This window comes from Oxyura jamaicensis, chromosome 26, assembly GCF_011077185.1.
Source record: "Oxyura jamaicensis isolate SHBP4307 breed ruddy duck chromosome 26, BPBGC_Ojam_1.0, whole genome shotgun sequence".
NCBI lineage: Eukaryota > Metazoa > Chordata > Aves > Anseriformes > Anatidae > Oxyura > Oxyura jamaicensis.
In genome coordinates this window covers 3452086-3478614 of record NC_048918.1, presented here as the reverse complement: position 1 = coordinate 3478614, position 26529 = coordinate 3452086, and the positions used below count along the sequence as shown (strand labels likewise).

Sequence of the window (26529 nt, the reverse complement as noted above, 5' to 3'; positions counted from 1 at the left end):
CTGCAGCAGGCAGCGCAGCCAGCGAGGTTAGAGCCAGAAGCCCAAATTTCCCCCATAAAGCCCTCTACATCCCCCCTCCAGCGCCCCCACCGGCCTCACCTTCACGGAGTAGGCCAAGGAGATGGTGACAGCCAGCGGGAGCCCCTCGGGCACGGCCACCACCAACACGGTGACGCCGATGATGAAGAACTTGACGAAGTACTGGATGTAAATGGGGGTGCACTCTGCCAGCCAGGGCCGGCCCTGCACCCCGAAGGTGTCGATGACAAAGTACAGCACCAAGATGATGACCGTGATGGCCGACATGATCAGCCCTGGGGGAAAAGGGGCAGAGCAGGAGGTGAGGGGACGCAGGGGAGGCAGGGGACAGCCCCTTCTCACCCCCAACGTTTCCAGGGAGAGCCGCTCACCTGCCTTCCCAATCTGGACCGCCAGGCGCGTCAGCTTCCCTTGCAGCACAGACTTCTCCTTCTTGGGCACCTTCACCTTCTTCTTCTCCTTCTCCTCATTTTCCACCCCTTCCTGGCTCTTCAGGGGTTGGATCTCTAAGGCCACACCATCCTGAGTTTTAGCTACAGCCCCAGGGCAAAATAAGACACCACGTGTGAGTAGGAGAGAGACCGGGAAGACCTGCAGGACACCACTGAGAAAGATGGTGGTGGGAGAGAGAGAGAAAACCCAGAGCACAAAACCATTCCCTACGACACACACATCCGAGCACATGGAAACCTCGCGGCCCGGGGCCCTGTCGCCTCCCTGTCGCTCAGTCTGTGCCATCTGCCCCTTGCCCCAGCCCCACGGATGAAGGGTCCTTGGAGCTGATGGTGCCCGGGGGCCACGCAGGACCATTCCTCGTGGTGGTGATGGATGAGACCCCTTGGCCAGGAGGTCTCCAACCCCTCCACGGGCTGCTTTGCGCCCTGCAGCACACGGGGAGCACGTTGGGCTGGCCCCAAAGCGGCTCTGGTGCCCCGGCGGACCTCGTCCTAGCAGGGACAAGCTTGGGAAGGGGCTTCCCTCTGCTCTGCGCCCCTCTTCGGTGCCTTAAGGCCTTTTTAACACCCTCTGGGGGCTCAGCAGGAATCCTTTCCCAGGGGAGCTGGAGGGGTGAGATGGAAAGGGACGGTTAGGCGGTCAGATGGAGTTTGAAGAGGAGTGAGCCAGCTCCCGTTCCCCAGCCCTGAGCCATCTGTCATGGTTTTCGGACCATGGTTTTAGGACCCAAAACAGCTGGTACAGCTCAGCCCAACTCCCTCCTAGCTGAGGGTCTGGAGACCCCGTCCAGCTGGGAGTTGTGGAGCAGGATGGGAAGAGAAGAGGATGCGACCCCCCCGAGAGGCTGCTGGGGCTGGGGGAGCAGCGGGGGCCCCCCAGGTGTCAGGGGGCCCCCTCGATGGTCAGGGACAGCCCCGAGCTGCCCCGTGTCTGCCACCTCCTCACACCAGCCCCCGACACGGACAGAACAAGCACCCGGACACAGTCTGACGGGAAGGAGGGCAACTCAAACTGCTGAGAGGAGAGAGAGAAAGAGAGAGAAAGAGGTGGAGAGAGAGGTGCAGAAATGGGCTTCCTCCACAGCCTGCAAAGAACAGGGTGAGAAACACTGGCGAGAGACGCTCACGGAGTCGAGGCCATGGGAGGAGAGGGTGCAACCGTCCCGCGGGCCGGGTCCCACGGGTGGCTTATCCCGGGAGGACGCGATGAGCCCGCGTCTCTTCCCCCAGCCGTGCCCAACCACAAAGCCCGCAGCGGGGCAGCTCCTGGGGGGCACGAAGGTTCAGAGCCACCAGGTCACGCTAACGCAGACACGGATGCTCTGCCAATGATCCGGGCTGTCGGGAAGAGCCCCGTCCTCCCTGCACAAAGACTTAGTGCCCCAAGCAGAGCAAGGTGGCCACAGGGAAGCCAGCCAGTATTGTCCCCGCTGCGCCCAGCGCCGCGAGGCCGTGCCGGAGCCGCAGGACCGTTGCACCCTCTCCCAGGACAACGAGGCGAGAGTCCCGCCGGAGCAGCAAAGAGCACAGACTCATGAGAAGAAGGAAGGAAGGAAGGAAGGAAGGAGGAATGCTCAGTAGTTAGTGTGGTGCTGGTTCAAAGGATGGAGAGGCTGGTTACCTTTGTTGCGATTTTCAGGGGCTCCGGTTTTTTTACCTGTTCAAAGAGAGAAAGGGTGCAGGGCTGAGCACACGGAGCTGCGACCAGCGGGGGGATGGGATGGGCCAGCCCCGCTCCAAGGGGCCGCACGCTGCTCCGGCAGCATCCGTGCACAGGGCTCAGCACTGCTGCCATCGCCCTCGGGTGCCAAGTGTGGGACCCCAGCCAGCTCGCCTCGCTGGAGGCCATCCTGCCCCCCCAGCACGAGGAAGGTCTGGAGCTCCCTGGCTCCCCCAGCACCCCATCCCCATATGTAAAGCATCCCCTACAACCGCCACCAGCACCCCACAGGGTGCTGGGGTGTCTCAGGCCTTTGGGCAGAAGCCACAAGCAGAGCTCGATCAGCGCCCAGCACGTGCTGAGCGCTCTGGCCCCCCTGCTGCCACAGCGCCCAGCACGTGCTGAGCGCTCTGGCCCCCCTGCTGCCACCAGATCCAACGAGGACACACAGACTTGCCCCCCCCGCAATGGGCAGCACTAAATCTGTGGTGGGCACGGTCCCCATACCGGGGTCCCCTGTGTGCCTCCACAGCACCAGAAGCACGAGGCTTCTGTAATCTATACAAGCAGCGTGTGATAAAGGGATTTATACATCACACCTGGTTTCTCCTCTCCCCCAAGTACCACAGTGAAGCTCTCCCTCAATTTTGCTCCCAAATCGAGGGCTGCAAGGCCCCAGCACAGGGCACAGAGCTGGGTTTGCTGTAGGGCTGAGTGACAAAGCCTAGGGACAAGGAAAACCCCAAGCACCGTGCCTGGGCCCCTGCCAAGCTGCTGCTCAGCTCCGCCAGCAGCTGCTCCCCACGCTCCCACCTCCGCGCTGGGCTGAACCCCAGCTTCCCCAGCCCAACTCACACCAACGCTGGCTTTGAAGCCTTTGTGGCTGAGGAGGGCTGGCACTGAGCAGCGAGACGTGAGAGCAGGAAAGCGTTCGAGTCCCAGCATGATTGGGAACAGCTCAGCCCGCCCGGCTGCTCTCCTCTCCTCCACCCAGCAGGGCGCGAACCCCTCCTCGCCCTGTGCTTCCATCCCCTGCACAGGGAGCTCAGCAGAGATCTTCAGCCGAGTTTCCAAGGCTCTGGACAGGCTGCTGACACCCTGCGGGCACTCAGCTTCCCACCACAGGGTGGGCAACGAGCACCGTGCCTCTGCGGGGCAGCCCTGGGAGCCGCCTTTCCCCGTGACCCCCCCCCACCCTCCAACCACAGGCTGTAGCCAGCAGGAGAAGAGAGCTGGAGCCGTGACCGAAAAGAGCCGGAGAGCCGAGGTCTGGGTGCACGAGGGGCTTTCCCCTCACAGCACGTCCCACGCTGCCACGACAGCTCGCCGTACTGCCTGGGTCACAGGCGCTAACCGTGGCCCTTCACTGGCGTGTTGCGCACTGGTGGATGCTCCCCAGGGGAGGGAGACGGGCAATAGGAGGGAGGAAGTGGGTTTGGTGATCTCCTTACCTTTCTTCACCTTCTTCTCCTCATCTCCTTCTCCCGCCCCCAAGAGAGTGAAGATGATTCCTGTCTGGGAGTTGATCCCCACGGCAGTCACCACCATCCGCCCGGAGCCCTCCATCACGTGGGTACCTGGCACGCAGGGAGGCGCGGTGAGGCAGGACACCAGCACGGGGCTCCAGCACCCCCAAAACAGCGAGACCAGACAGCAGCCCCCTCCCCACAACAGCACAAAGCCAACCCCACATCAGCTGGGGTTTCTTCCCCGGGACACCTCCCCCTGGGCTGCTGGCCCCAACGGCAAGCACGGGGGCGCTTGGGACACGGGGTCTGCCCAAATGGGGATACTGGAAAGGTGCCGCTGCCGTTCCCAAGTCTCTCATGGTACAGGAGCTCCTCCGGGAGCCACAACCCAGCAGCCAAAGGTTGCCAAAGAGATGGTCAGGATCCCGTCCCAATCAATTCAGCAATTCACAATGAGATGCCAACAGGTTTGGGACTTCAAACCACGCCAAAACCTCAGGCTTTTTGCTCTGGTGCCAACACAAGTTGTGTTTTCTGCCCAGAAGCCTCACCTGACAGCAGCATGGGGTCTTTATCGAGAGACTTCTTGACCTGGTCGGACTCCCCGGTCAGCGAGCTCTCATCTATTTTCAGGTCATTCCCTTGGATCAGGATCCCGTCTGATGGCAAGAGGTCACCTAGGAGAGGAGCAAAGACAGGGGTCGGTCCCAGCCCGGCCTGCCACAGCCCACCCTGTCCTGCTGTGTCCCAGGAGGATTTGGGTGTTAGCAAAAGGACTCAAAATTCAGTCTCAGACCAAGCTTAGAAGCAAAAGTGGGATATTCAAGAGTGATATTTAATAGCTCTAAAATCTTTGCTGATGTGAAGAGAATTAGTTTTGAGGTCTTTCCATCAGATGGTGCTTCCCTGTATTTGGTTCTATGGAATCAAAACCACACCTTCCCAAAGCCTCAATACACCCAAACTGTTACAAAAACACCCACCTGCAGAGGTAGGAAAAAGCTCTACGTGAAAATAAACCCCATACAGGGGAAAAAAAAAAAAAAAAAAAACTCATTCCTGATGGGAGCTGCAGGGAATGAGCGTAGCCCTCGGTGAAAGCCAGGAGCAGGACCTCATCTAGCCCGAGGGCTACAACATTTAGGTCTTCCCGAAGACGCCGCGCTGGGGAGATGCTCACCAACAAGGACATGGCTGTGAGTTGTTTCAGCAACCTGCTGGTCCCAAACAAGTCCCTGCTGTGGGCTGGTGAGTGGTGAGCAGAGCCCCATGACCCAAATGGGAGCATCTCCCATCATCTGAGAGGAACAACCGGGCTGCCCGCGCCCCAAACTCACCGTATTTGATCTGCGCGATGTCTCCCACCACGATCTCGGCCACGGGGATCTGAATCACCTGCCCCTTGCGGATGACCGTGAACTTCTGCTCCTGCTCGATGCGGCTCTGGAGGCCCCGGAATTGCTTCTCTTTGCTCCAGTCGTTGAAGGCGGTCACCAGCACCACGATGATGACCGAGAACAAGATGGCCGCCCCCTCGATCCAGCCGGCCTGCGACTCACCCTCGTCCTCCACGCCGCCCGAGGACTGCCCGCACACTGCACGTGGGGGGAAAAAAAAAACCCTGTTTGTGCACCGGGATGCTCGGTGTCTCCCGAGAAACACACACAGAGCACAGCCGGGGTGCTCCCTGGGGTTCAGGTTGGGAATGAGGAGACATTTCTCCTCAGAAAGAGTGGTCAGGCCTTGGGAGGGGTTGCCCAGGGAGGTGGTGGAGTCACCGTCCCTGGGGGTGTTCGAGGAGAGGGTGGACGTGGTGCTTGGGGATGTGGTTCAGTGGTGACATTGGTGATAGGGGATGGCTGGAGCAGGTGATGTTGGAGGTATTTTCCAACCTTAATGATCCTGGGATCACTCACACGGGACATCGTGGCTGGGAAGAACACTGCCAGGTTTGGGGGTGCTACCAAGGGACACCTTGTCCCAAACCAAAGAAGCAGCCACGTGGGATTTGGGAAGCCACCAGACCATACAGACCCCGTGCCCCCTGAGCATCCCTTGGGGAACAGCAAGGAGCAGCACCACGGTGATGGCTCTGCCCAGACATCCACCAGTGCACGTCCCCTGACACGGGTGGGATGACACCAAGGACCCCGAGGGTGGGGAGAAGCCAGCGTCGAAGGGGACAGCAGGAGCAGCGTGGCTCCGAGGCACCGCCAGGATGGGGGGACCCACGGGGGGAAGCTTTCATCCCAAAGCCCGGCAGGGACCCCGGGACTCACGTTCATTGTCACCGCCCGGGGGGTGGTAGAAGGACAGGCCCAGGGAGATTATGGCTGCTATTTCCAAGATGATCAGTGTGACGTCCTGCAGCGCCTCCCACACTAACTGCAGGAACGTCTTGGCCTTCTTGGGGGGAATGAAGTTCTGGCCGAACACCTGCCTCCTCTTCTCCAGGTCGGTCGGGTTCCCGGACAGACCTGGGGAGGGGACGGGGAGAAATGAGACCAAGTGACAACACCGCCTCCATGTCCCCACAAAGCGGCTCCGGTGCTGCAGAGGGGAGCAGAGCCCGGGTTTTGCTCCTGCCACCCGCACGGCGAGGGACACCCAGGGCAGGCACGAAGCCGCCGCTCCCCGGTGCCGCAGTTAATGCCAGTTGGCACTGGCCGGCTTGTTTACATGCTGCAGCAAATTAACCGTAAATCTGGCACCGCCAGCGGCGCTCGGAGCTGTCAGAGCCACCTGATGCCTCTCTCCTGCCAGCTCGGGGAAGGGGAAGCAGCAGGGAGCGCCGCAGGAGCGTCTCCGACCCCGACGGACGCCGAGCCCCACGGCGGGTGGGGGACGGCACGACCTGGGGGCTGCTCCTGCTTGGGGATGGGTGGTGGGGGCTAGGAAAGGAATAGGACAGCCTGGATCGGTGCTGCGGCTCAGCCTGGCTGAGCCAGAGAGGGGAGAGGAGAGTAAAAAAAAAGAGGGGAGAATTGGGTTTTGGGGGGGGGCTGAACCCCTTCCCGTGGGTTGCAGGGGGTGGTGGAGCGCAGCAGCCTGCCAGCTCGCAGCAGTGGGGAGAGCTCTGAGCCCCGCTGCCTCCCCGTGCACCAAAGAGCTACGGGGGGGGGGAAAAGGGAGAGACCGCCCCCCCCCCCAGCCCAGCACCACCTTAATGCAGCCCCGTGCCAAGCCCCTGCGTTTTCCACCTTAAGAGCAGCCCGGAGCTGCTGCCAGCTCCCGAAATGCACCGGGCAGGGGCTGTAACGCCCGGCCCTGGGGCACCCATGGGTGCCTGGAGCAGCCTGGCAGCACCGCGCCCCACTCGGGGGCCACTTCCCCATCGCAGCCCGGCTGGAGGCAGCTGCAGGATGCGCCCCGTTTCCCCCCCCACCGTGACGAATCCCACGGCTGCGGGGATGGGACGCGCTGGCGGAGCAGCCCGTGCATCCCCACCCAGCCTTAATCCCGGGATCTCCCGGCCCCCGTGGCCTCCCCGAGCCCAGCCCATGCGGCGGCGGGGATGGAAAATCTCGCTAAGCATCGCTCAACCTCGCTAACCGCCGCGCCTGACTCATGTCAGCGTCACGGCCGGGAGGCTCGGCGTGCACGGGATGCCACCGAGGGCGCACACGTGGCCCCTCCAAACCCACCCGGCAGCGCCTCCGGGGTCTATCGCCCCCCTCTGATCACCCCCACCCTCATGGGGTAACGAGGTTGGGGTGGATTTTAATTTACCTGTATGGGCTGGAAGGGTTGCAAAGAGCAACAGGCATGCAGCGCGGCCAGCAGCTGACCCCCCCTCAATGGGGCCACAGCAGGGTTTGGATGGGACCCCGTAGGGGGGCAGCAGGTGGGAAAATTTGGGGTGAAAGCCACAAATTACAGCAGGAGGGCGACGTGCTGGTGTAGTCGCTGCTCCCTGATCAGAGGGGGGAGGCACCGCAGCTCCGTACTTATCCAGGCTAACAGGGTGAACCTCCCCGCCTGGCCTCTACCTCTCTGCGGAGGCTTCTCCTACGATCCCACCACCATTCATCCGTTTTCCTCCTTTTTATGATCTAGATCTTTGGTTACCCCCCCCCCCACAGCAGGACAGCAGGGTGCACGGGAGACCTCATCCGAGCAGAAGCAAAGCTGCTTTTTGGCAGAGCAGAGCCAGCCTCCCTAGGAGGAGGCCTCCGGCGCCAGGCTCCTTGCTGCAGCCCCACGGGCAGAGGCTGGGAAGGAGGCAGCGGCCCCGGAGAGCTGCCACAAGGAGCGCGGTGACGGTGAGTCAGGGCGGTACTCGCCGACACAACTCGTCACCCAGGGGACACCGGCGGGAGCCGCTCCGAGCGGTGACTCAGCCCCGCTGCGCGATGCCACCCCGCTCCCCTTCCCACCCCGGGGTGCTCAGCAGTGGGGTCGGGGACGGGCTGGGCCCCCATGGGTGTGCGCTGGGCATGGGGAGAAAGGGGTCACCCCTTCTGCAGGACCCCCGAGGGGCTGGGGTCCACCAGCACCTCGTTGGGTAGAAGAGGAGACCCCTGCCAAAAACTTTGGTGCACGGGGAGATCCCACCCTACGAAGTCCCCAGGTTGCACGTCCTGTGCATGGGGAGATCCCCCCCTATGAGGATGAACCTCCAGGTCACACATCATGCACTAAAACCTGGCCAGGGCATCCCATTATCGGGGCAGGGCGCAGCGCTGGGCTCGCAGCTCCCTTCTTCTGGGGCTTCCCTCGCTGGGCACCATCACGGCCCGCATCGGGCTCCCCATGGAGCACGGAGAGGCAAACCCAGCACGGCAGGAGCCAAGCAGTGCTTCGGGCTTTCACTTTCCCTAATAATATCCCAGCTCATAGGAAATAACCTCTTTCTGCTCTCTGGACAGGGTTTGGGACAAGCCACAGGGGTCACCTCCAAAGCAAACGGCCGTGTGCGGAGCAGGGGCTCAGGCCTGGAAGCAGGGATCGAGTCGGGATCACACGGTGTCCCTCCAGTACTTGAGCTCCCAGACCAGGGCCCTTTGGGTTTGCTTCCCTCCCCGCCCCGCTCCCCTCCCGCCCCCAAAAGCGCGCTCACCTTTTGGCACGGCCAAGCGCATTGTTTTGCGGTCAGGACTTGGTATTTCCACCGGGACCCCCCCCCCTTCTCTAATGACATCCCGGGATTGTCTCCCCTTCCCGGTCCCGCTCACAGCTGGGAAACGTGCTAACCCCAGCGACAACAACCCGCAGGGCTGCGGGGCCGGAGCAGCCACATCCCCATCCCACGTCCCCATCCCGGTGCTGGGAACAAGGGCTTTCTCCCCCCGTGCCCCTTTTAGCACCGTGGAGGGGGCGCATCGCTGTGCCGACACCCGCCGACACCCCGTGCCGGAGGGTCACGGCACCCGGCCCTGCTTGCTTACGGGGGTCCCAAAAATGCCACCCCTACAAACGGGGAGGAGAGGCGACGTCCTTCCACCCGAACTCCCCAAACATCAGCCAGCACCCCCAGGGGAGCACCCAACCGACCACCACCGCTCAAACCTACGATGCTCAGAAGGACCCAAACCCGGGCTCACAATGAAGAAGCCCTAAAATTACGGGGCTACGGCACCTCCCCGGCCCCATCAGCACCTTGGGGACGCGCTGCCTGTCCTCTGGCCGAGATGCCCACACCACACACAAGATCCCCGCGCCACCGGGCGCTCTCCAACCTTTACACCCCCTTCACCCGCATCCCACACTACGAATCATTAAACCGAGGAGAGGCCGGCACCACGCTCAGGGCAGCAGCGGGGCTGGGAGAGGAGCCCCCTACCCCTCACGCCCCACCAACCCCCCCGTTTTCACCAAGACACACGGAACCGCACGGAACCACGTCCCCAAGACCCAACGGAGGATGCCCGGCACGACGGAACCGCGCTTTGAGCTCAGCCACAATCGACTCGAGCCCGACAGCTTCAGCCACGAGCTCCCCAACACATCCCGCCTCGCCAGCCGCTTACCTTCGACGGGCGACGTCTTCAGCCTCTTGCAGACGTTGTGCACGCCGCCGTAGGAATCGTTCAGCCGGGTGACCGCCTCGGCGCTCCTCAGCTCCATGAGGTTCCTGAGCTCCACCACGGAGCACCCAAAGTCCCCCTCATGGTTGCCTTCGGTGACCGAGTTCCCGGGGTGGTGGTCGGCCACGTTGTTCGTCATCTCGACCCGGCGGCAGCGGCGCCGCGGGGCGCCGGGACGCAGGGGCCGGCCGCGAGGCTGCGGCTTTTTGGGGAGGGAGCTGGGGGCGGCCCCGCGGGGGTCCCTGGGGGCTGCCCGGGTGCAGCGGTGGCTCTAGCCGAGCCCTTCTCCTCCGGATGCAGGTGTAAACAGGATGCGCATGTTACCGCGGAGGCAACCTTAGCAACGCCCGGCGTGCATCTCCCGCGGCAGGAGGAAGGCTCCCTGGATACCACAGCAACTGGAGCTGCGAAAAAAAAAGGATGGGAAGAGGAGGAGGGGGTCATCAGGGGGCCCGCGGCCGGACGCACGCAGCCCCCGCGGGATGGGTACGGGTAGGAAGAGGAGGCGGCATGGTTCGGAGGCGTGCGGCGGCACCGCGGGCTCACCCGGCTCTGCTAAAGAAAAAAGCAAAAAAAAAGAAGGTTCTGCCCCAAAACCCCAAGGTTTGGCTTTTTTGGAGCAACAAAAAAACTGGTGAAAGCTGAGCTCGGCCCAGCCCGCCGGGCAGGAAGGGCGGCCAGGTGGTTCTCCGCTCAGCCCACAGCTGGCCGGCCCCGAAAATGCTCCCATTGAGCTGGGTTTAAAAATACAGCTCGGCAGTGGAAAACAGCTGTTTCCGCCCCGCGGTCCCGGGGAGGCAGCGCCTGGTAACGGCGCTGGCAACAGGTAAGCAAAAGCATCCCGAGGCAGCCGGCAGAAGGGGGCTCGCAGCACCCAGCACCGAGAGATCCGTCAGGAAACTGCTAAAACCCACAGGTTTCTCCCAAATCAAGGGGGTTTCGCATTCATGGCACCTTCTCTGCTCTCCCTCCGTGCTCTGCTCGAGCTCTCGCATCGCAGCCTGCAAGGAGCCGGATCCCCCAAAGCCCCCCAGTGCTGCCAGCCCCACTGCAAGGGTGGGAGAACCCCAGAAATCTGTGAGAACAGGCGGTGACGTGAGCACCCCCCTTCCCCAGGGCTTAGGGATCCCACGGCAGCACCAGGAGCAGGAGGGACACGGAGGGAGCCGGAGCTCAGCAAGGACCAGGGGATCGAGGGCTCCCTGTCCCAAAGCCCCCCCCGGCTCCGCTCCCCAGCTCAGCCCCCAGCACCGACCGACCACCACCCTTACAAACCCACCAGCCCGGGCAGTTCCACACCGAACACCCCCAGTTCCAGCCCCAGTACCAGTTGGGCAACCCCTGAAACATCAGGACCCCCCCCCCCCCCAAAAAAAAGAAGCCCCCTCCCTGCCCCACAGCCTCACCCCCCACACCCGTCCCCTCTCCACCAGCAGCCCCCGGGGGGCCACGGCGTTATCGGGATGCAACAGGCACCAACGGGCCCGGGAGGGTCCCCATGCACCAGCCGGGGATGGAAATGGGGTGGGGGACGCTGCTGATCCCACACAGAGCCTTGGCTCTGCCCCCCGACCCCACAAAGCAGGGAGCGAGCTGCAGCAGCAGCATCCTTGGCCGTGCCCAGCCCCGTCGCCCCGCGCAGCTCCTCGGGGAGCCGAGCTCATCCATCATTTAACGGCGTGAAAGCGCCCGGCGCTGGGAGGCAGGAGACGGCTGATGCAATTAAGCAGGCTCCCGCTGATCAACAGAAAAAAAAAAAGATAATTCCCCCCCACCTCGGCGCACTAATTTTCCCCCCTCTTTCACAGTCACTAACGTCTTCTGAAGGGAGCCGAGAGGCTAAGAGAAAGGCGGCTAATTAATACTGTGATGGCCTAGCCCGTAATTACCCCCTGAAGGAGCCACGGGGCACCCGTCGTTTCCTGCCCGGGGCGGCGGAGAGCTCCTGCCCGCTGCAGCGCCAGCACCAGGACTCGCTCCGGTGGTCAAGGGGAAAGCAGGGACCTGGCGGGGGGTGGCTCTTTGAGCACCTCCTGGCCCCAGGTTGGGGACGAAGCACGGTCCCATGTCCCAGACCCATTCCTGGGCCATTTCTGCCCCACCCTGCCGGCACAGGACAGGCTCCTGCGCTCCCTGGCTGGGCTCGAAGGATCCGTCCCGGGCAGGATCGGTCCCAGGCAAGCGGAGAGCTGCGCTGGAGCTTCTCAAAGACCTAACGCTAATGAGTGCCTAACGACTCCCGCAGCATTCAGCAGGCTGGCCGGAGCTCAGTAATTAATTTCCCGAGCCTCCAGGCACTGCAGAGAGAGACGGGCTCTCCGAAGGAACCCTTCACCGTGGGGACAGTGAGGAAGGCAGAGGTTACGGGATGCCGGGCACCCCGCAGACACGTCCCACAGAGCCCCAAAACACAGGGTGGGAGAACGCAGCCAGGGAGCCCAGAGGAGCGGCCAGCGCTGCCGTGTCACCTCCCGGTGTCCCCGTACAGACGAGGACCTCGGCGGTGGCAGCGCAAAGGACGCGTTCCCGGCGCGCGGCGGCGGCACGGGGACAACGGGGCACGGAGCGGAGGGAGCAGGCGGGGAGGAGGCAGCGGCTGCCAGGGAGCCGTGGAGCCGATGGATGCAGTGCTGCAGATGAACCTGCCCGGAATAATAAACGGCTGCATTACACCTCCGGCCCGGCCGGGCAGAGCGGCCGCACGCCGGGGCCAGCACGGCCCTGGGTGGGCGCCGGCGTGACCGTCCCGTGCCGTGGGGGCCACCGGTGCGAGGGAAGGAGCCCGCCTGCCCCTAAACACGAGGGGAGAGAAGCGGGCTGCTCGGAGAGGGACAAGGATGGAGGATTTGGACCCCGTCCCGCGGGCATCAGCGCTGTGAGCGGCCCCGGGGTGCTCCCAGCCCCCAAAATCACACAGAGCATCCACGGCACGATCCGCGGTGACGCTGCTCGCGTCTCCCCAGGGAGAGAAAGCCAAGCTGGAGCGAAAATCAGCTGGGCACGTCCTGCGTGACACCTCCAAAGCAAGCCCCGAGAGGGCTCGCTGCGATGCCTGCTCGGGCAGCTGTCGCAGGGCAGAGGGAGAGCAGCACGCACACGGGGATGCGTCTGCAAACCCGCTCGGGAACCCGAATTCCCCAGCACGAGCCCCGGGGTTGCCGCGCGGCGGGTTCCCAGCTCTCCTGGGACTCCACTGTCAGCGCTCGCCGCGTCCCCACGCTGCAGACTGAGGCAAATCCTCCCTGTTTTGGAGTGGGCAGACAGCGAGCCCAGCGCTGTGCACCTGGCAGCCGACCCAACCAAGCTCAGCTGTTATTTTTTTTTTTTTAAGTTAAACTCACAAAAGATGGGGAAAAAAAAAATCAACGCCCCGGCTCCGCTCCCTCCTGCTCTCCTCTGCGTTTTGCTCCAGAAAGCCCCAAACGTCTCCCCTCCATGGGGAAGAAAACCAACCCCATTTGCCTCCCCACCCACCCGGGGGTGAGCAGAGCCACGAACCCCAGCTCGGCCGGGCAGGATGAGGCCCCCCGAGCAAACCTTAGCCCCTTTGATGGAGTTCCTGCCCCCCCTCCAGGCACCTGCCCTGCTGCCCCAGCCCCGAGCCGTGCCACGGGGCCGTCTCCTCCCCAGCTTTTGGCTGCTGGAGGTTGCCATGGCAAAGCCGACGGAAAGCCGTGCCCGGGATGCTGCTTATGTTGCCAAATGGGGAGAAAAAAAGAGAAAAAAAATATAAAAAACGTTTAAAAGCATTCAGGGAGAGACTGAACTGCTCTCCCCAGCTCTGCTCCCACCACACACAGACCCCATTGAGCCAAGGCGCTGCTGGAGAGGAGATAAATCAGTGGGGGGGGGCTCTGCCAGGCTGCAACCCCTCATGGTGGGGATGGAGCAAGAGCTCGGGGAGCGCGCTGGGAGCCCCGCACACGGGGACAGGCAATGGGGACACGCAACAGGGACGCTCAGCGGGCAGCTCCACACGACGCACCCTGCCTGCTTCCAACAGAGCCAAAAGCCCGGGGCAGGAGCTGCTCCTGGCCAGCCCGGGGGGGCTCGGGGAGGGCACAACCGCCCCTCCTGGCGTTGTGCCCGACTCCCACCGCAGGGCCCCCCTGGCCAAAGCACCATGCCCAGGGCGAGCAGCAGCCCCCCGGGCATTTCTCTGCCCCCCAAACACGCTTGGAGCAGCACCGCAGCCCCACGCAGCCGCCCACCCCGCACCGTCCCTGTTCCCCCCCCTCCCCCCAGAAGGAAGCGGGGGGCCGGGGAGCCCCGGGGCAGGGGCGCGCGGCCCCTCCCCGCACACTCACCAAATCGCAATGTGCAGATGGCAGCGGCACGCTCGGCTCCGCTCCTCGTTCCCAGCAACACCCATGGGGAGCCTTCCCCTCGCCCAGCGCCGCGCTTAACCCCTCCGGCACCGGCACCGGACACCCAAGAGGAAACCAAGGCGGCTCCGGGCGCGTTCACTCCCCCGCTGCGTTAACGCTCCTGGGAGGAGAGGTGCTCGTGAATCGCTGAGCTGGTTTGTGGCTGCAAACGGCACGCTCCGGGGGCACGGATCCCAAGGGGTGAGCGCAGCCCCCCGGTGCGTCCTCCGGAGGATTTCCACCCTCGGGACCGAGCGATTCAGCGCAGGAGGACGGAGAGGCAGGGTCAGGGCTGTCAGCAGGCAGCAAAAGGTCACGGCGTGGGAACCTGAGCTCTCCGCCCTGATGCCATGGAGAGGGGCCACGCACGGTGCAGGGGGGTTAGAGGAGCGGATAAGAGAGCAGGACACCCCCAAACACCCCCGGGCAGACCCCGCCAGGCTCGCACTCACCCATCACCTGGGCAGCTCCATCGCTGCACCAGCACCCGTGCAACGAGGGAACAGGACCCGCTCCAACCGCTCCTGCTCCCCGATAACACCAGGATCGGGCTCTCCTTGCTCCTTCCCCTGATCCGGGGGTGCCCCAACATCCCCCCCACCCTGCCACGGGGCACCCCCACGGGATGTCACCTCCCTGCTGACACCTCCCACCGCAGCATCCGCTTCCTTCGCCGAGCGCCGCGGGTTGACGGAGCCCCAGGGGAGGGGACGGTGGCATTCGATGGCTGCGGGGCACCCGCCACCAGGAAACCCCCCCCCCGGTGACACCCAGCTTGACACGTGGGAGGCTGGGGGCACCCCGGGGTGCGTGCACAGGGATGTCCCTGGCAGCTGGGGAAATGCAAGAGCCTAAAGGCAGGGGAGACCCCAGCAATTTGGGGAGACCCCGGCAATTTGGGGAGACCCCGGCAATTTGGGGAGACCCCTTGTGCCCTTTGCACTGAGGAGTAGGAGGAAGAAGCTCTCAGGCTTCATCTTGGAGGAAGTGGGGGGACCTGAGCATGTCAAATTCCCCAATTCCCACATGGATTGGGCTCCCACGCAACCACCACCCATGCACCAGGACGATGCCAAGTGCCCGGGGAGGGGACTCGGATGGGTCAGGGCTCACGTCCCCAGGAGCTGCCCCCACAGGGGTTCACACACTTGTCCCCACGGGCAGCAAGCCGCCGGCTGCTCCCCGCTTCCACGAGGCCCACACCCAGCCCAGGCAGAGCCGACCCCAACCCCATCCCCACCGAGACACTCACAAAACCCCATGGGTTTGGGGGCAATGGAAAGGGCGCAGCGCCCGCCCCGCAGAGCGCTCACGGGGACACAAACCTCAGGACTGTGACCCCGGTGGATGCAGCAGCAGCATCCCACCCGAGCAGCCTCACACCATCATGCACCCTCCTCCTCCTCCGCCTCCCACGGGGCTGCAGGGACCAAAAAGCAGCGAGAGCTGGAGGGATGGGACGGTGCCCGAGCCACGAGGAAGCACCAAGGGGAAGGGCGCAACCTGCTCCAGGAGCGCAGCCACTTGGTGCATCCCCCCCCCGCAGGGAGCACCAGCAGCTGCCCACTCGTTAAAGCTGCTGCTCACATTTGCTCCTATTTGGCCTCTTGTTCACTAAGGCAGGAAAACTGGTTTGTCGCACGCCCAGGGCACCCATCGCCTCTTGCAAAAGCAGCGGCGAAGAGGCAGGAGAGCACCGGCCGCGCTGCGGCACCGCAGGACAAGCTCAGAGGCAGCTGCCCCCCTCCCCAGCACAGCACCCCTAAAATCCAAAATCCCAGCCCCGGAGCTGAGCCTGGGGTTCCCACATGGGGCACCCACGTGCCAAAGCCACCGGCGCGTGGCGGGAGCAGAAGCCTCTGTTCTGGGGGCTCAGGAATCTGCCCGCGCCCCCGGGCTTCCCCGCACCACGGAGGGCAGAGGAATTTCAGGGGGGTGGAAAAAAAAAAAAAAAAAAGAAAAAAAATCGGAGGGAGTCTCCAGGCGAGCTGTCAAGGGGAATGTTTCCATCTAAGGCCTTGGTATTTCTCTCCCGGCGCCTGCACTAAATCACCCGGGCTCCTCTCATTATTCTTTTGTGCTTTACAAGGTAGCGCAGCCGTCGGTCGGGCAGGGGGAGGAATGCAGAAGGAGGCACAAAGCGAGCCCCAGAGCCCCAGCCTCTGCTGCACGCAAATACCTGGAGCCCCCCGGGCCGGGTGCCTTTGGAGGGTGCCGCGGCACCGGGCGCATCCGAGAGAGGGATGGGTGCTGGGGGTGGGGGCCACAAGGGGCTGCGACATCGGAGCTGGTGGTGCCCGACCACCCCGCATGGTGCGGAGCCCCAGCCTTCATCCCCTGCTCCTCCCTCCTGCTCAGCACCAGGAAACTGGTTCCTCCTGCCCCAGCACCGCAGGCACCACGTGCGGCGATAAGGCAGCGGCTGGCCAACTATTGGGCAACTTGACTCAAGCTTCATTTTTTTTTTCCCTCCCCTTCTCCAAACCCAGCTGGATCCCTTGTGCAATTCCCCCGCCGTGGTGAGGGGAGCAGGGCTGACAGCTCTGCCCCACGCTGGTGCCCCACGGCACCTCTGTTCTCAGGGCTCCACCTCTGCTCCCCCAGGCACGGTTCAGCCGCCCCGCGGACCTGGCCCTGGGTTTTTGGCCACCCCGCAGCCCCCAGCGAGCCCACCCCAAGCCCAGCACAGGGATGCTCGGAGGCCGGGCTCCCGAAGTGCCGAGGCAGGGAACATTGCTCGGAAGCGGACGTCAGCGCTGGCCAGGCTGGAGGAGACACGCTCGGGAGGAGAGGGCGCAGGCCACGAGGATGGGGTTAAAGCAGAACACAAGCCAGGTGTTGGCAGGAGCCCTTCCCTAAGGGACGGGGTGCTCCCTGCCCCGCAGCCGTCTGTAGGGGCAGAGGCAGCCCCAGGCACTGGCACCACAACCAGAACCAGGCTCCTGGACCAGCTCCATCCCCACTTCGCCCTGCTCCCCACAAACACCCCTAGGATTTGGCCACGGGGTGCACATCCCTCGCCCCTCTGAGCCACCCTGCACCCAGGCCTGGGGGTGCCCCTTGGCTCCCCTACCTCCGACTGTCACAGCCCCAGGAACCAGAGCTCCCCGTGGCTCCGACACACCTCATTCCCAGTAACAGCACCCCTGCGTGCAGGAGGGGATTAATTAGGGTCCGTTAATCAGGACGGCAACGTCCCGGAGGGGGCTGGACCTTGCCCCCCTGCACCGTAAAGGGGTGGGGAAACCGAGGCAGCGAGGTGCCGGGGGTGGCAGCAGCCCTCCGCCAGCCCCCAGCCGGGAGGAGATCCCGGCAGTCCCGACTCCCACCTTTCTGCACCCTCTTCAGGGAGCAGAGAAACAGCTCGGCTTAAAATAAAATAAAGTAGCAGGCAGGCACCGACCCACGGAGCACGAGGGCGTCTCGCAGGCAAAACAACACCCGGAGAAGCAGAGAGCGAGCGGCCGGGGCGCATGGGTACAGCCACGGTATTTTTAGCAGGATTACACAGGGAGAGGGGATTCCTACCCCGAACATCCCCGGGGGCTTAAAATAGGCCCCGCCACTTCCTCCAGCAGCAGCCGGGCGAAGCATCGGCTGCGTTTGCTGTCACCCGTGGGGTCGGTGAGCGCCCCACCGGCCCCGCGCACCCCAACACCCACACGGGACATCCCACGGCCGGGCTTCCCCTTGGGATGGGTTTGGTTTCCCCCTCCCCATGTGCTGCGGGGGGGGCTTCATCATCGGTGGGGGGAGGCTGAGCCCCCTGTCCCACCACGGGGTGTCCCCGGGGAGCGATGGCGGCGGCGGGCGCGCAGCACTAACCTCTCCGCCGGCGCGACGAGCTGCTTCCTCCCGCGCCCTCGGCGAAAGGAGAGGGCACGTGCAAAAAATGTAAGAAACAGCGATAAAAGAAATCCCTCCTGAAACTGAGGCAGGGGGCGCAGAGCTTGTCTGACACCTGGGCTTGACGCCCAGGGCCTCCCCAAAGGGCACGTGCGCCCCAGTAGAGGGGAACCCCAACGAGCCCGGCCACCCCAGTGCCAGAGGGCAGCAGGGACGGCACCACGGGCACGTCCCCAAGCCAGGTGCCCAACCACGAGGCCGGCAGCAGGGACACAGCCGAGGGGACGCTGCCACACGGGCTGGGGACAGGGTGGCCGTCCCCGCTGCTCCCAATGGCGTCGGCTCCGGCTCACATCACGGGTAACTTCTCCCACCCATTCTCGCGGGTTTCCCTCGCGCTGCGCCACCGGGACGTCCGGGCTTCTCCATTCCGAGCTCCAAACAACCAGCGGGGATTTGGGGAGGATGAAAGGGAAGGGTAAGCAACCAGGCTGGGGGGCTGCGAGCCCCCTCCTCGCCCCAAAAGGGTTAAAAAAAAAGCCAAGGCGGCAGAAGCGTGCCTGCGCTAGGAAAAACACCCGCGCTCCCAGGGCGAGCGCGCCGGCTGCTCGCCGCTTCCCTTCCCGACATGCCCCGCTCCTGGGAAAGTGTAGGCTGTTTTCCATATATAACTGCAAACTGTTCCATGCAGTAAGAAGTCTAATTAAAGGGAGGGAGGGAGAGAGGGAGCGACACAGAAGACCAAAAGGCAATATTTATACGAGGGAAGAAGGCCCTGCATCCCCGGCACCAAATTAGACCCTCGTCGAGCGAAGCCCGTGATATCATCGGGAGATCAAATCTGGGCAGAGCGGCGGCTTTGCAGGAGAGGCAAATCAGAGCCTGGAAAATATGTACCAATAAATAAGAGAGGAGAGCCAGATGGGCCAAGAGAGCACGGGGAGGGGCAGGGGAAGGACTAGCTAATCCGAGCCAGTTGCTCAGGATAATGCAAAGTATCGCGGGAGCGTTCGCGCACGCCCCGGCCCCGCCAGGCTCCCCCACGGCCCGGGGCTGGAGAAGCAGCTAGTTAAGCAAATAGCAGGAATCTGCTTAAAAAAATGAAAAGTAATAAAGCCCCACACGAGGGAACGGGGAGGGAAACGGCAGCGAGGAGAGGGGCTCGCTGGCACGGTGCTGGAGCTGAGCAGCGGGGTTGGGACGGAGAGGCGAGGGGGCACCCACCCCATACACGGGGCGAGCCACGCAGCACCCAGCCCTCACCCCACTGATGCCCCCCCCCGGCTCTCCCAGAGCCAAAATCCCACCCCTCAGTGCCTCGGGACACCTCCAGGGCAGGGGGGGCGTGGGGAGAGCAGGAGGGGCCGAGCAGGGAAAGCGCACGCCGGGTCTGTTCTTCAAAGCCTCTTTGTTAGGGCTGCACTTCCCACAAGTGCCAGCCACAGCCCCACGGTAATCCACAGGCAGCTAACACCTTCCCCGAGCTTCCCCAGGTCCTCTGCCTACGCTAGGTGCCAATGCAGCTGAAAACCGTTCACGTGCTTTAATTAAAGCGCCGATAGATTTAAGAGTCGCCCTGCCCAGGCTGAGCCCTCGCGGAGAGGCTCACACCGCGCTGCACCAGCCCCAAATCACCAACGGGTGCCGGCAGCTGGGGGCAGCCCCCCCTCGGTGTCCCCAAACCAGACGGGACCCATGGCCCCGTCCCCCCACACGCACCCTTGTGCCCGGACCCATCCTGACCCAGCGCCCTCCTTGCGCTGCGCCCCAAGCCCCATCCTTCTGTGCTTCGGGCACCGCCCCAGCGGCTCCCAGTTGCACCAGTAACCCAGAGGCACTGGGATAGCTCTTTTCATGCTGGCCATTGAGGAGTCACCAGCAAGGCTCCTGCTGCCCATGGGCACCCCCCCTCTCTTGGGGGTGCCTCCCAGCCCCGTGGGCACTTTCCCACCTCGTGCCCACAAGTTGCTCCCCACGCTGACGGAGGAAGCCCGCAGCTCACCCCATTAAAACCCTGCCACCAACCCACGGCGACGCCAAGGAACAACCGGCTTGGGGCGGCTCCGCTCCGAGCTGGGACCCTCACAGCAGAGCCAGGCGCGACGCTCAGGGCACCCCCTTGCCACGGACACCCATTAAATGGGGGTGCAGCACCCCAAGCCCCTCACTGAGCCATGCCCCAGCGAGCACAGACCCGGATGCCCTAAAACAACCGAGCAGAGCTCCCTGGCCACCCAACAAACTGCCTCCGAGCCACGAGGTCGCCCGAGGTGACAGCGGGACGGGCACCGCTTTGCGCTCCCGGCACCCGCGGGCAGCAGAGGCGCGCGTACAGGTGGGTATCGAAGCACCCGCGCTAATCTGGGGATAACAGCGGCTTTAGCAGCGATAGGGCAGGAGATTACTGCAGCGGTTGGGGCGTTCTGCTGCCAGAGGATCTGCCTGGAATAAAGCGAGCGGACGGTGCTGAGCCGGCTGCTGGCTCCCCGCTCGCCGCCACGGAGCCGAGCAGCACAGCGCCGGGGTGAGTGAGGCTTCCTCGTCCTCCCCATCCGCCTCCCGCTGCAGGGCAGAGAGGTTCGGGGAAGCCCTGCCCTCTCCTCCAGGTTCCTGCTTCCCAAACCCATCCCTGGAGCAGGGCAGGGCCGCAGCAAGGCTTCTGCGCACGCCGCAGGGCTGGGAAAACAGCGAGGCTGCAGGCAGCTGCGGCCAGAGGAGTGGCAGGAGGAAGGGAGGATCCCTTCATTGTCCTTTCCAAAGGGAAAAGAGACAGTCCCCTGAGCAGAGTGCCAGGCAGGGCAGGAAACACCGCAAGCCTCCAGGTGGCATCTGCCCGGGGAGAGCAGCAGAGACCCCGCACGCGCCCCCCTGCGCCGCAGGAGCGCGAGCTGCAGCGTCTTGCACGGATTTGATGCGTTTCACGTTCAACTGCAGGAGCGAGAGGATTCCCCCGGCTGCTGCCCTGCAGAGAAACATGCAGATGCTGCAGGGAAGTGGAAAACAAGGAAACGCCGCCTGCTCCACCCCGAGCGGGCAGATAATCGCGGCGCAGGACGTCAACGCGAGGTGAAGCCTGGCGCACGGCAGCCCAGCGCGTCTGCAGATGGCAGGAATGGACGGGGAGAGACGGGAGGAGAGGAAAAACAATGCCAAGAAGGGACGCAATGAATTAAACGAGATTAAAGGCAGCAGGTCAGGAGACAGCACTGCAGCCTCAACACCGGAGCATCCAGCGATGAGCGGAGGCAGAACGCGATGCTGAAGGATTTGGGCTCACCACAGCCCGGCCCACAGCAGCACCCAGCCCTCCAGCACCCCACCAGGTACCCGAGCAGCCACCTCTCCACGGAGGAACCTCCCCAAAAAATGCACCTGCAGAGCACGGCTCCAGCCTCCTTCCCCAGCAGGCAAAGCAGCCTCTCCTCTGGGAGCCACGCTCGGCGGCGTTTTGGCACCCGGCGCGCACCCGAGTGCTTCCAGCCGCCCATGGGAAGAGCAGCCCGCAGAGTCAGCCCCCCGAGGAGCAGAACAGCGCTCCCAGGGCTGCTCCTCAGGGGCACAGCGCATCCCCCGGGATGCAGGAGCAGGATGAGGTTAGGTTTCTCCCCAGGGAAGGCGAATTTCTCCTTCCCCAAGGAGCTCGCTCGGGGAGGCGCGCGGCACGATGCTCTCCGAGGAGAAAACCACCCTAGCACTCCGCTGTTCCAGCCCTTTTTGGTTTTGGCTAGTCCATTTGGGGTCAGCTCCGCAAGCAACCCGTCACTTGGGAAACAGCCCCAGCTTCACCCCTCCTCCCTCCAATGAAACTCAGAAGACATCATTTAGGCGAGCCTGGACGACTAAAAATAGCCAGCACTAGTCACCCTGGAAAACGCGGGCTGGGCAGTTTCACACGTCGGCAGCGTGGCCGTGGGGACGCGGGTGTTTCGGGTCACGGGAGCGGTCCCCGCGGTGTCACCGGCTCGGGGAGCAGCCCGGCCCCGCAGCGCCCCACGGCTCCCAGCCCCTGCGCTTTCCCCAGGCGGCGTCGGGCAGGATGCGGTGACTCAGAGCCACGTCTGCGCGAGGACACCCAGGAAAGAGGAGCCGCGCTTTCAGCTTTTCCACAGCCAAGCCGAATTTACGGTCCCAGCTCCCCGCGGCTGATTCACCCCCCCGTTTCCCCAGTGCCCCCGGGCAAAGGCAGCCAGGTCTCCCCGCCCGGACGCGGGATAAATCCCGGCACTGAGTAACGCGTAGCAGCGGGCTGCTGCTGCAGCTTTCCTCCTCTCCTGCAGCAGCAGGGCTGCCACAAGCAATGTGACCCTCGCCAGGCACAGCTCTGCCTTCCTGCAGCCCTCCTGGGGCTACTTCACCGCCAGCCGGGTGCTACAGACCAGGATCTCTCACCCCATAGTTTTTGGTTCCCGGCGCTCACAGGGTCATTTCCAAAGAAACGCGTGGCTCCTCCCGGGCGGGTGCGCGGGTGGCACCCAGAACCGGCCGCTTCCCCAACAGCCCCTGCCCCAAACGGCACCTCCAGCGCATCACACCCGGATCCGTCCCCCTCCCACGTCACCCCGAACTCAGCTTTCACAGCAAACCTGACGGCCGGGGCTTCCAAAGGGAGCCGAGGCAGAAGCTGCCCGGAGGCCTGAGCCATCTTCTCGCGCGTCCTCGCGTCCCTGGGCTGCCCGCAGCGGTGACAGCCTGATGGATGGCACGCGGACGTGAGCGGCGTTGCCACCGCCGGGTAAAAAGCATCCGCGCGGCGCAGCCCGAGCTCTGCCCGGAGCAGCCGAGCGCTTCGCTAACCCGGGGTTACTTTCAAGTCGCTTGCAAGAAGGTGGGAAGGAAGAGATAAAAAGCCGGAGCGCCGTGCCGCTAAGGCTCTGGGAGGGCCGGGGCGAGAGACGGAGCATCGGCGCCTCTGAGCTCGGCGACTCGCAGGAATAAGCAGGGAGAAGATGAAAAAGCTGCACGAGAGGGAGGGTGAACAGCACGGCCGGGGAAAGCAAAGGGATAACGGAGCCCGAGCTGCCCAGCGGGGTCCTGAATTAGCATCCTAGGAAGCGGCGCTCCAAATCGGCCGCCTTCTGCCCGAAATCTGAGCCCGGACCTGAAAACCCGAGCGGGGGATCCGCCGCCCAAAGAGCAAAGGTCGTGGCAAGCCCCGGCCAGACCCCGCGAGCACCCGGCGGGGCCGAGCTCTCAGCAGCCCCCCCCGGGCCGAGCAGCCTGGGCACTGTGAGCTTATTTTTAGCCCAGGGAGCGCAGGAGCCGCGAGCGGTGCTTTCGGTTCCCGGCCCCGGGGGAGGCTCTGGGGCTGTCACTGCTGGAGCCATTGCTTCAGGTCTCAGCCCTCCCCACCGCCCCCCCGGTGCCAGATACGGCCCCCAGCCAGCATCGGCACGGAGAGATGCTCCCCCCAGCACCAAGCCTTCCTCTGCGTGGGGAGGAGGAGGAGGAGGATGCTGGGGTCAGGACCCCGCAGTGCAAGGCTCCGGCTTATTCCCAGCTCCCTACAGGATGGCGCCGCGTCGGGCAGGGCTGACCTTTGCGCACCCGAGACAAAGAGGAGCCGGCAGCGGCCTCGACGGTGGAGGAGTCGGGGGGGGACGCGGGGTGCAGCCCCCCCCCCTCAGCCACCGGGACGGGGGCAGCAGCGGCAGGCCCACGCGCGGGGCCCCGGGAAGCGCCGCGCTCGGCTCCCGTCGGCGAGCGGGAGGGATCGGATTCCTCCCTCCCCATCCCCTGCCGGCCAAACTCTTCCGGGTAGGGCTCCGACGCGCTGCCCAGGCACCCCAGCGGCTCGCTGCATCCAGCGGACCCCGATTGCTTTGGAATTGGGGGGGGTGTGGAGGGGAAAATATGTATTAATTGCATTTAAAAAAAAAATAAAGGACGGGAATTTGCACGCCAGCAACACAGCGGTCGCAGCCTGGGGACGCCGGATTGCCCAGCTCCGTTGGCTTTCGGTGCCCGGCTGCCGACTCATCCCTGCCATGGAAGCCAAAGTTTCGCCATCAGCACCAAGAAGCGTGGACAGGCGGCCAAATCCTGCACTCGGAGTCCCCGCGTACCCCAACCTGGGCACAGGGGGAGTTCAGACATTAAAGGCTCCTCGTGGGGGCAGCCTGGAAGCGCTCCATGGCCCTGCACGCCCGTGCCAGGGTCCCCCAGGGCCCTGTCCCCATGCCGGGGTGGCCGTGCCGGAGCAGGACCGTGGCACGGGCAGAGATGCTCCCACCCAGGACACCCCGCACCCCAACCCCCAGCCCCACACCTCGGCTCCCCCGGGTAAAACCGAGAGCCAGAAGCTCCCAGGCAGGAGGGCACCGCGCTCAGCTGTTACTCACGGGGAGCTCTCGGAGGATCTAGGTTGCTTAATTAGTGCTTTCACGAGTCCCCATCCCAGCGAGTGACACACCAGCGGCTCCTCATGCGCTCCACACGTCTCCTGCCTTTGCTTTCTTCCTTTCCCTGCCCAGGGTTAGCTGCTGCCTTTTTTTTTTTTTTCCCTCCCCTTTTCTAATGAACAAATAGAGGGGCAGGATTTATAAGTCCACGGAAACTCTATTATCCCTCCGCATTAAAGCCAAAAGCAACTAATTAAAACATCAAAGTCGGACGTTTCATTAGCTGAGGCTCGGAAAGCCCTGGTGGGGAGCGGGGCTCCCACGGCTGCACCACGGACCCACACCCCGGGACATGAGCAGGGCAGGGAGGACAGGGTGCCACCAGCCACGTGTCCCCCCCCTCCAGCCGGTCACCGCGGTCCCCCCCTCGTCGCAGGAGGGAGGATTTTGCGCGGAGGAAGGATTTTTCCCCAGGGAGGCCAGGGAGAGGAGCCCCTTCCCCTCCCACTGCACCCAAAGCTGGGAGCTGCTCCCCCCAGGAGCACCTCCAGCAGCACAGGACGGGTCCTCGGTCCCTCCTGGCCGCACCACGAGGGCGACAGGGACGGGGCTCGATTCCCCAGCTCACCCAGGCCGATTTCTTCCCTCTTCCACCGGTTCTCCACCCGTGCGACAGCCACGGCACCGCCGCCTCCATCCGCCTCCCCCGGCCACCAGGCAGCCACGTCCTGGCCTCATGCCGCATCCCTGAGCCCGCTTGGCTCCCACCCCAGCGGCCTCCGAGGGATTTGGGGACGCTGGAGGAGGTGGCACCTCTCGGCACATTTGGTGGCCATCCCTCCAGACCCGCAGCCCATCGAGGCACCGCAGTGTCCCCCCCCCGGGCTCGGAGAGCAGCAGTGATTTGCCGAGTGGCGCAGCCTGCCCCCATCAGGGAGGGGCCCAGGAGCCCCGGGGGGGTGGGAGCAGAAGGTAGATAAGGGGAGCAAGATAAGGGGAGCAGCAGATAAGGGGGGCAGCTGCTAGATAAGGGGGGCAGGAGATAAGGGGAACCGCCGCTCGCCCTAGAGCCGCCGCTCGGCGCCGGGCTCCTCGCGTCCCCCAGATCCCTGCAGGCTCCTTCCTTGGAGCTCCAACGGGCGCTGGTGACCGCCGCGGGCAAACTCGTGGCCTAGCAGGGATAAATATCCATCTATTTTATTTAAATATGTATATATAAAAATAAAAGGAGGTGAGCAGGGAGCGTGCAGGGAACCCGCAGCCACGGCGCGGGGCAGGGAAGGTGCCGGCAGCTCCCCAAGGCAGCCAGGGAAGGCCCTGGGGAAGGGGGAAACTCCGAGCCCGGCTCCACCCCGGTGCTTTCTGCCGCACAACAATGGCGTGGAGGAGCAGCCGTCCCTCCCTGCTCTTACTCACCCTGCCCAGGACCTGCGGTTGCCCCGCGGCCGCTCCCAGCGCCGGGTGCCAGCTCCGCGGGCACGGCGCGGGGCAGGACGCGCGGCTCGGCGAGCTCGGGGATCCCGGGCGCTGCAGGAGCCAGACCCACGGCACGCCAGCCAGCGCAGGGAATTCCCTCCGTCACCGGCTCAACCAAAAAAAAAAACCAGCAGCCACTCCGCCCCTCGCCCTCTCAAGCCTCTACCTGCAGCTCTGGCAGCATCGCCCCAGCGTCTCCCCGGGGAAGGCGCCAGCACCGTGCCGGGGTCCTAAAAGCGTCCCCCTGGGCGGCACCCACGGCCCCGCTGCGGGCGAGGGTGGGTCGGGGAAGGAGCCCGAGCCCCGAGGGGCTGGGCACGGCGCTCCGGGGCCGCTGGAGGAATGGGGAAGCTCTGCGGGGCCGCTCCGGTGCCCTGCCCAAGCGAACGTGGGCAGCACGGGCACCTCCTCCACCACGGCGGTGCCGTGCCAATGGCACGGGGCAGGAGAACCACGCATCTGAGAGCAGCGTCAGTGGGGAAGCAAAGGGCACGCGGCTTTTGGGAGGCCTCCAGGACCCCCCTCCCCCAGCTCTCTCCATTCATCCCCGGAGAGCACGACCTGCATCCACGGGGGGGGGGGGGGCACCTGCGGCCACCAAAGCCACCCTGAGGGCACTGGGGGTGACAATTCCCGGGGCCGGGCACCCACCCAGGGGCTGCCCACGGGACAAAGCCTTGCGGCAGGGTGGGACCGGAGGCACGCGGGGGGGTCCACTCCTCCCGCTCCCCACGAAATAATTCGGGGGCGTTTCGGCGCTCAGGGAAGCAAAAGACTGAGATGGAGGGCACCGTCTGGAGCCACGCAGCCGGCACAAACCCGGCGTGGTGCTGGGCAGGAGAACAGCAGCGAC

General features: G+C 64.4%; 1 protein-coding gene across 7 annotated transcripts in view; it reads right to left on the bottom strand.

Annotated features, from left to right (window-relative positions):
* Positions 1-24849, bottom strand: part of ATP2B4 (ATPase plasma membrane Ca2+ transporting 4) — a 42915-nt gene extending 18066 nt beyond the window's left edge. The window contains exons 1-9 of one of the 7 annotated variants that reach the window (XM_035346942.1): positions 24829-24849; positions 9593-10053; positions 5903-6100; positions 4961-5218; positions 4175-4300; positions 3606-3731; positions 2116-2151; positions 411-572; positions 100-314 (exon numbers count right to left, since the gene is read on the bottom strand). In XM_035346942.1, the coding sequence (XP_035202833.1) occupies positions 100-314; positions 411-572; positions 2116-2151; positions 3606-3731; positions 4175-4300; positions 4961-5218; positions 5903-6100; positions 9593-9788 (1317 nt within the window). In that variant the 5' untranslated portion in view covers positions 9789-10053; positions 24829-24849. Of the gene's footprint in view, positions 1-99; positions 315-410; positions 573-2115; positions 2152-3605; positions 3732-4174; positions 4301-4960; positions 5219-5902; positions 6101-9592; positions 10054-23406; positions 23531-24200; positions 24244-24828 lie in introns of those variants that run through there. The other 6 variants (XM_035346946.1, XM_035346940.1, XM_035346944.1 and 3 more) reach the window with 6 other exon arrangements.
* Positions 24850-26529: the final 1680 nt, after the last annotated feature.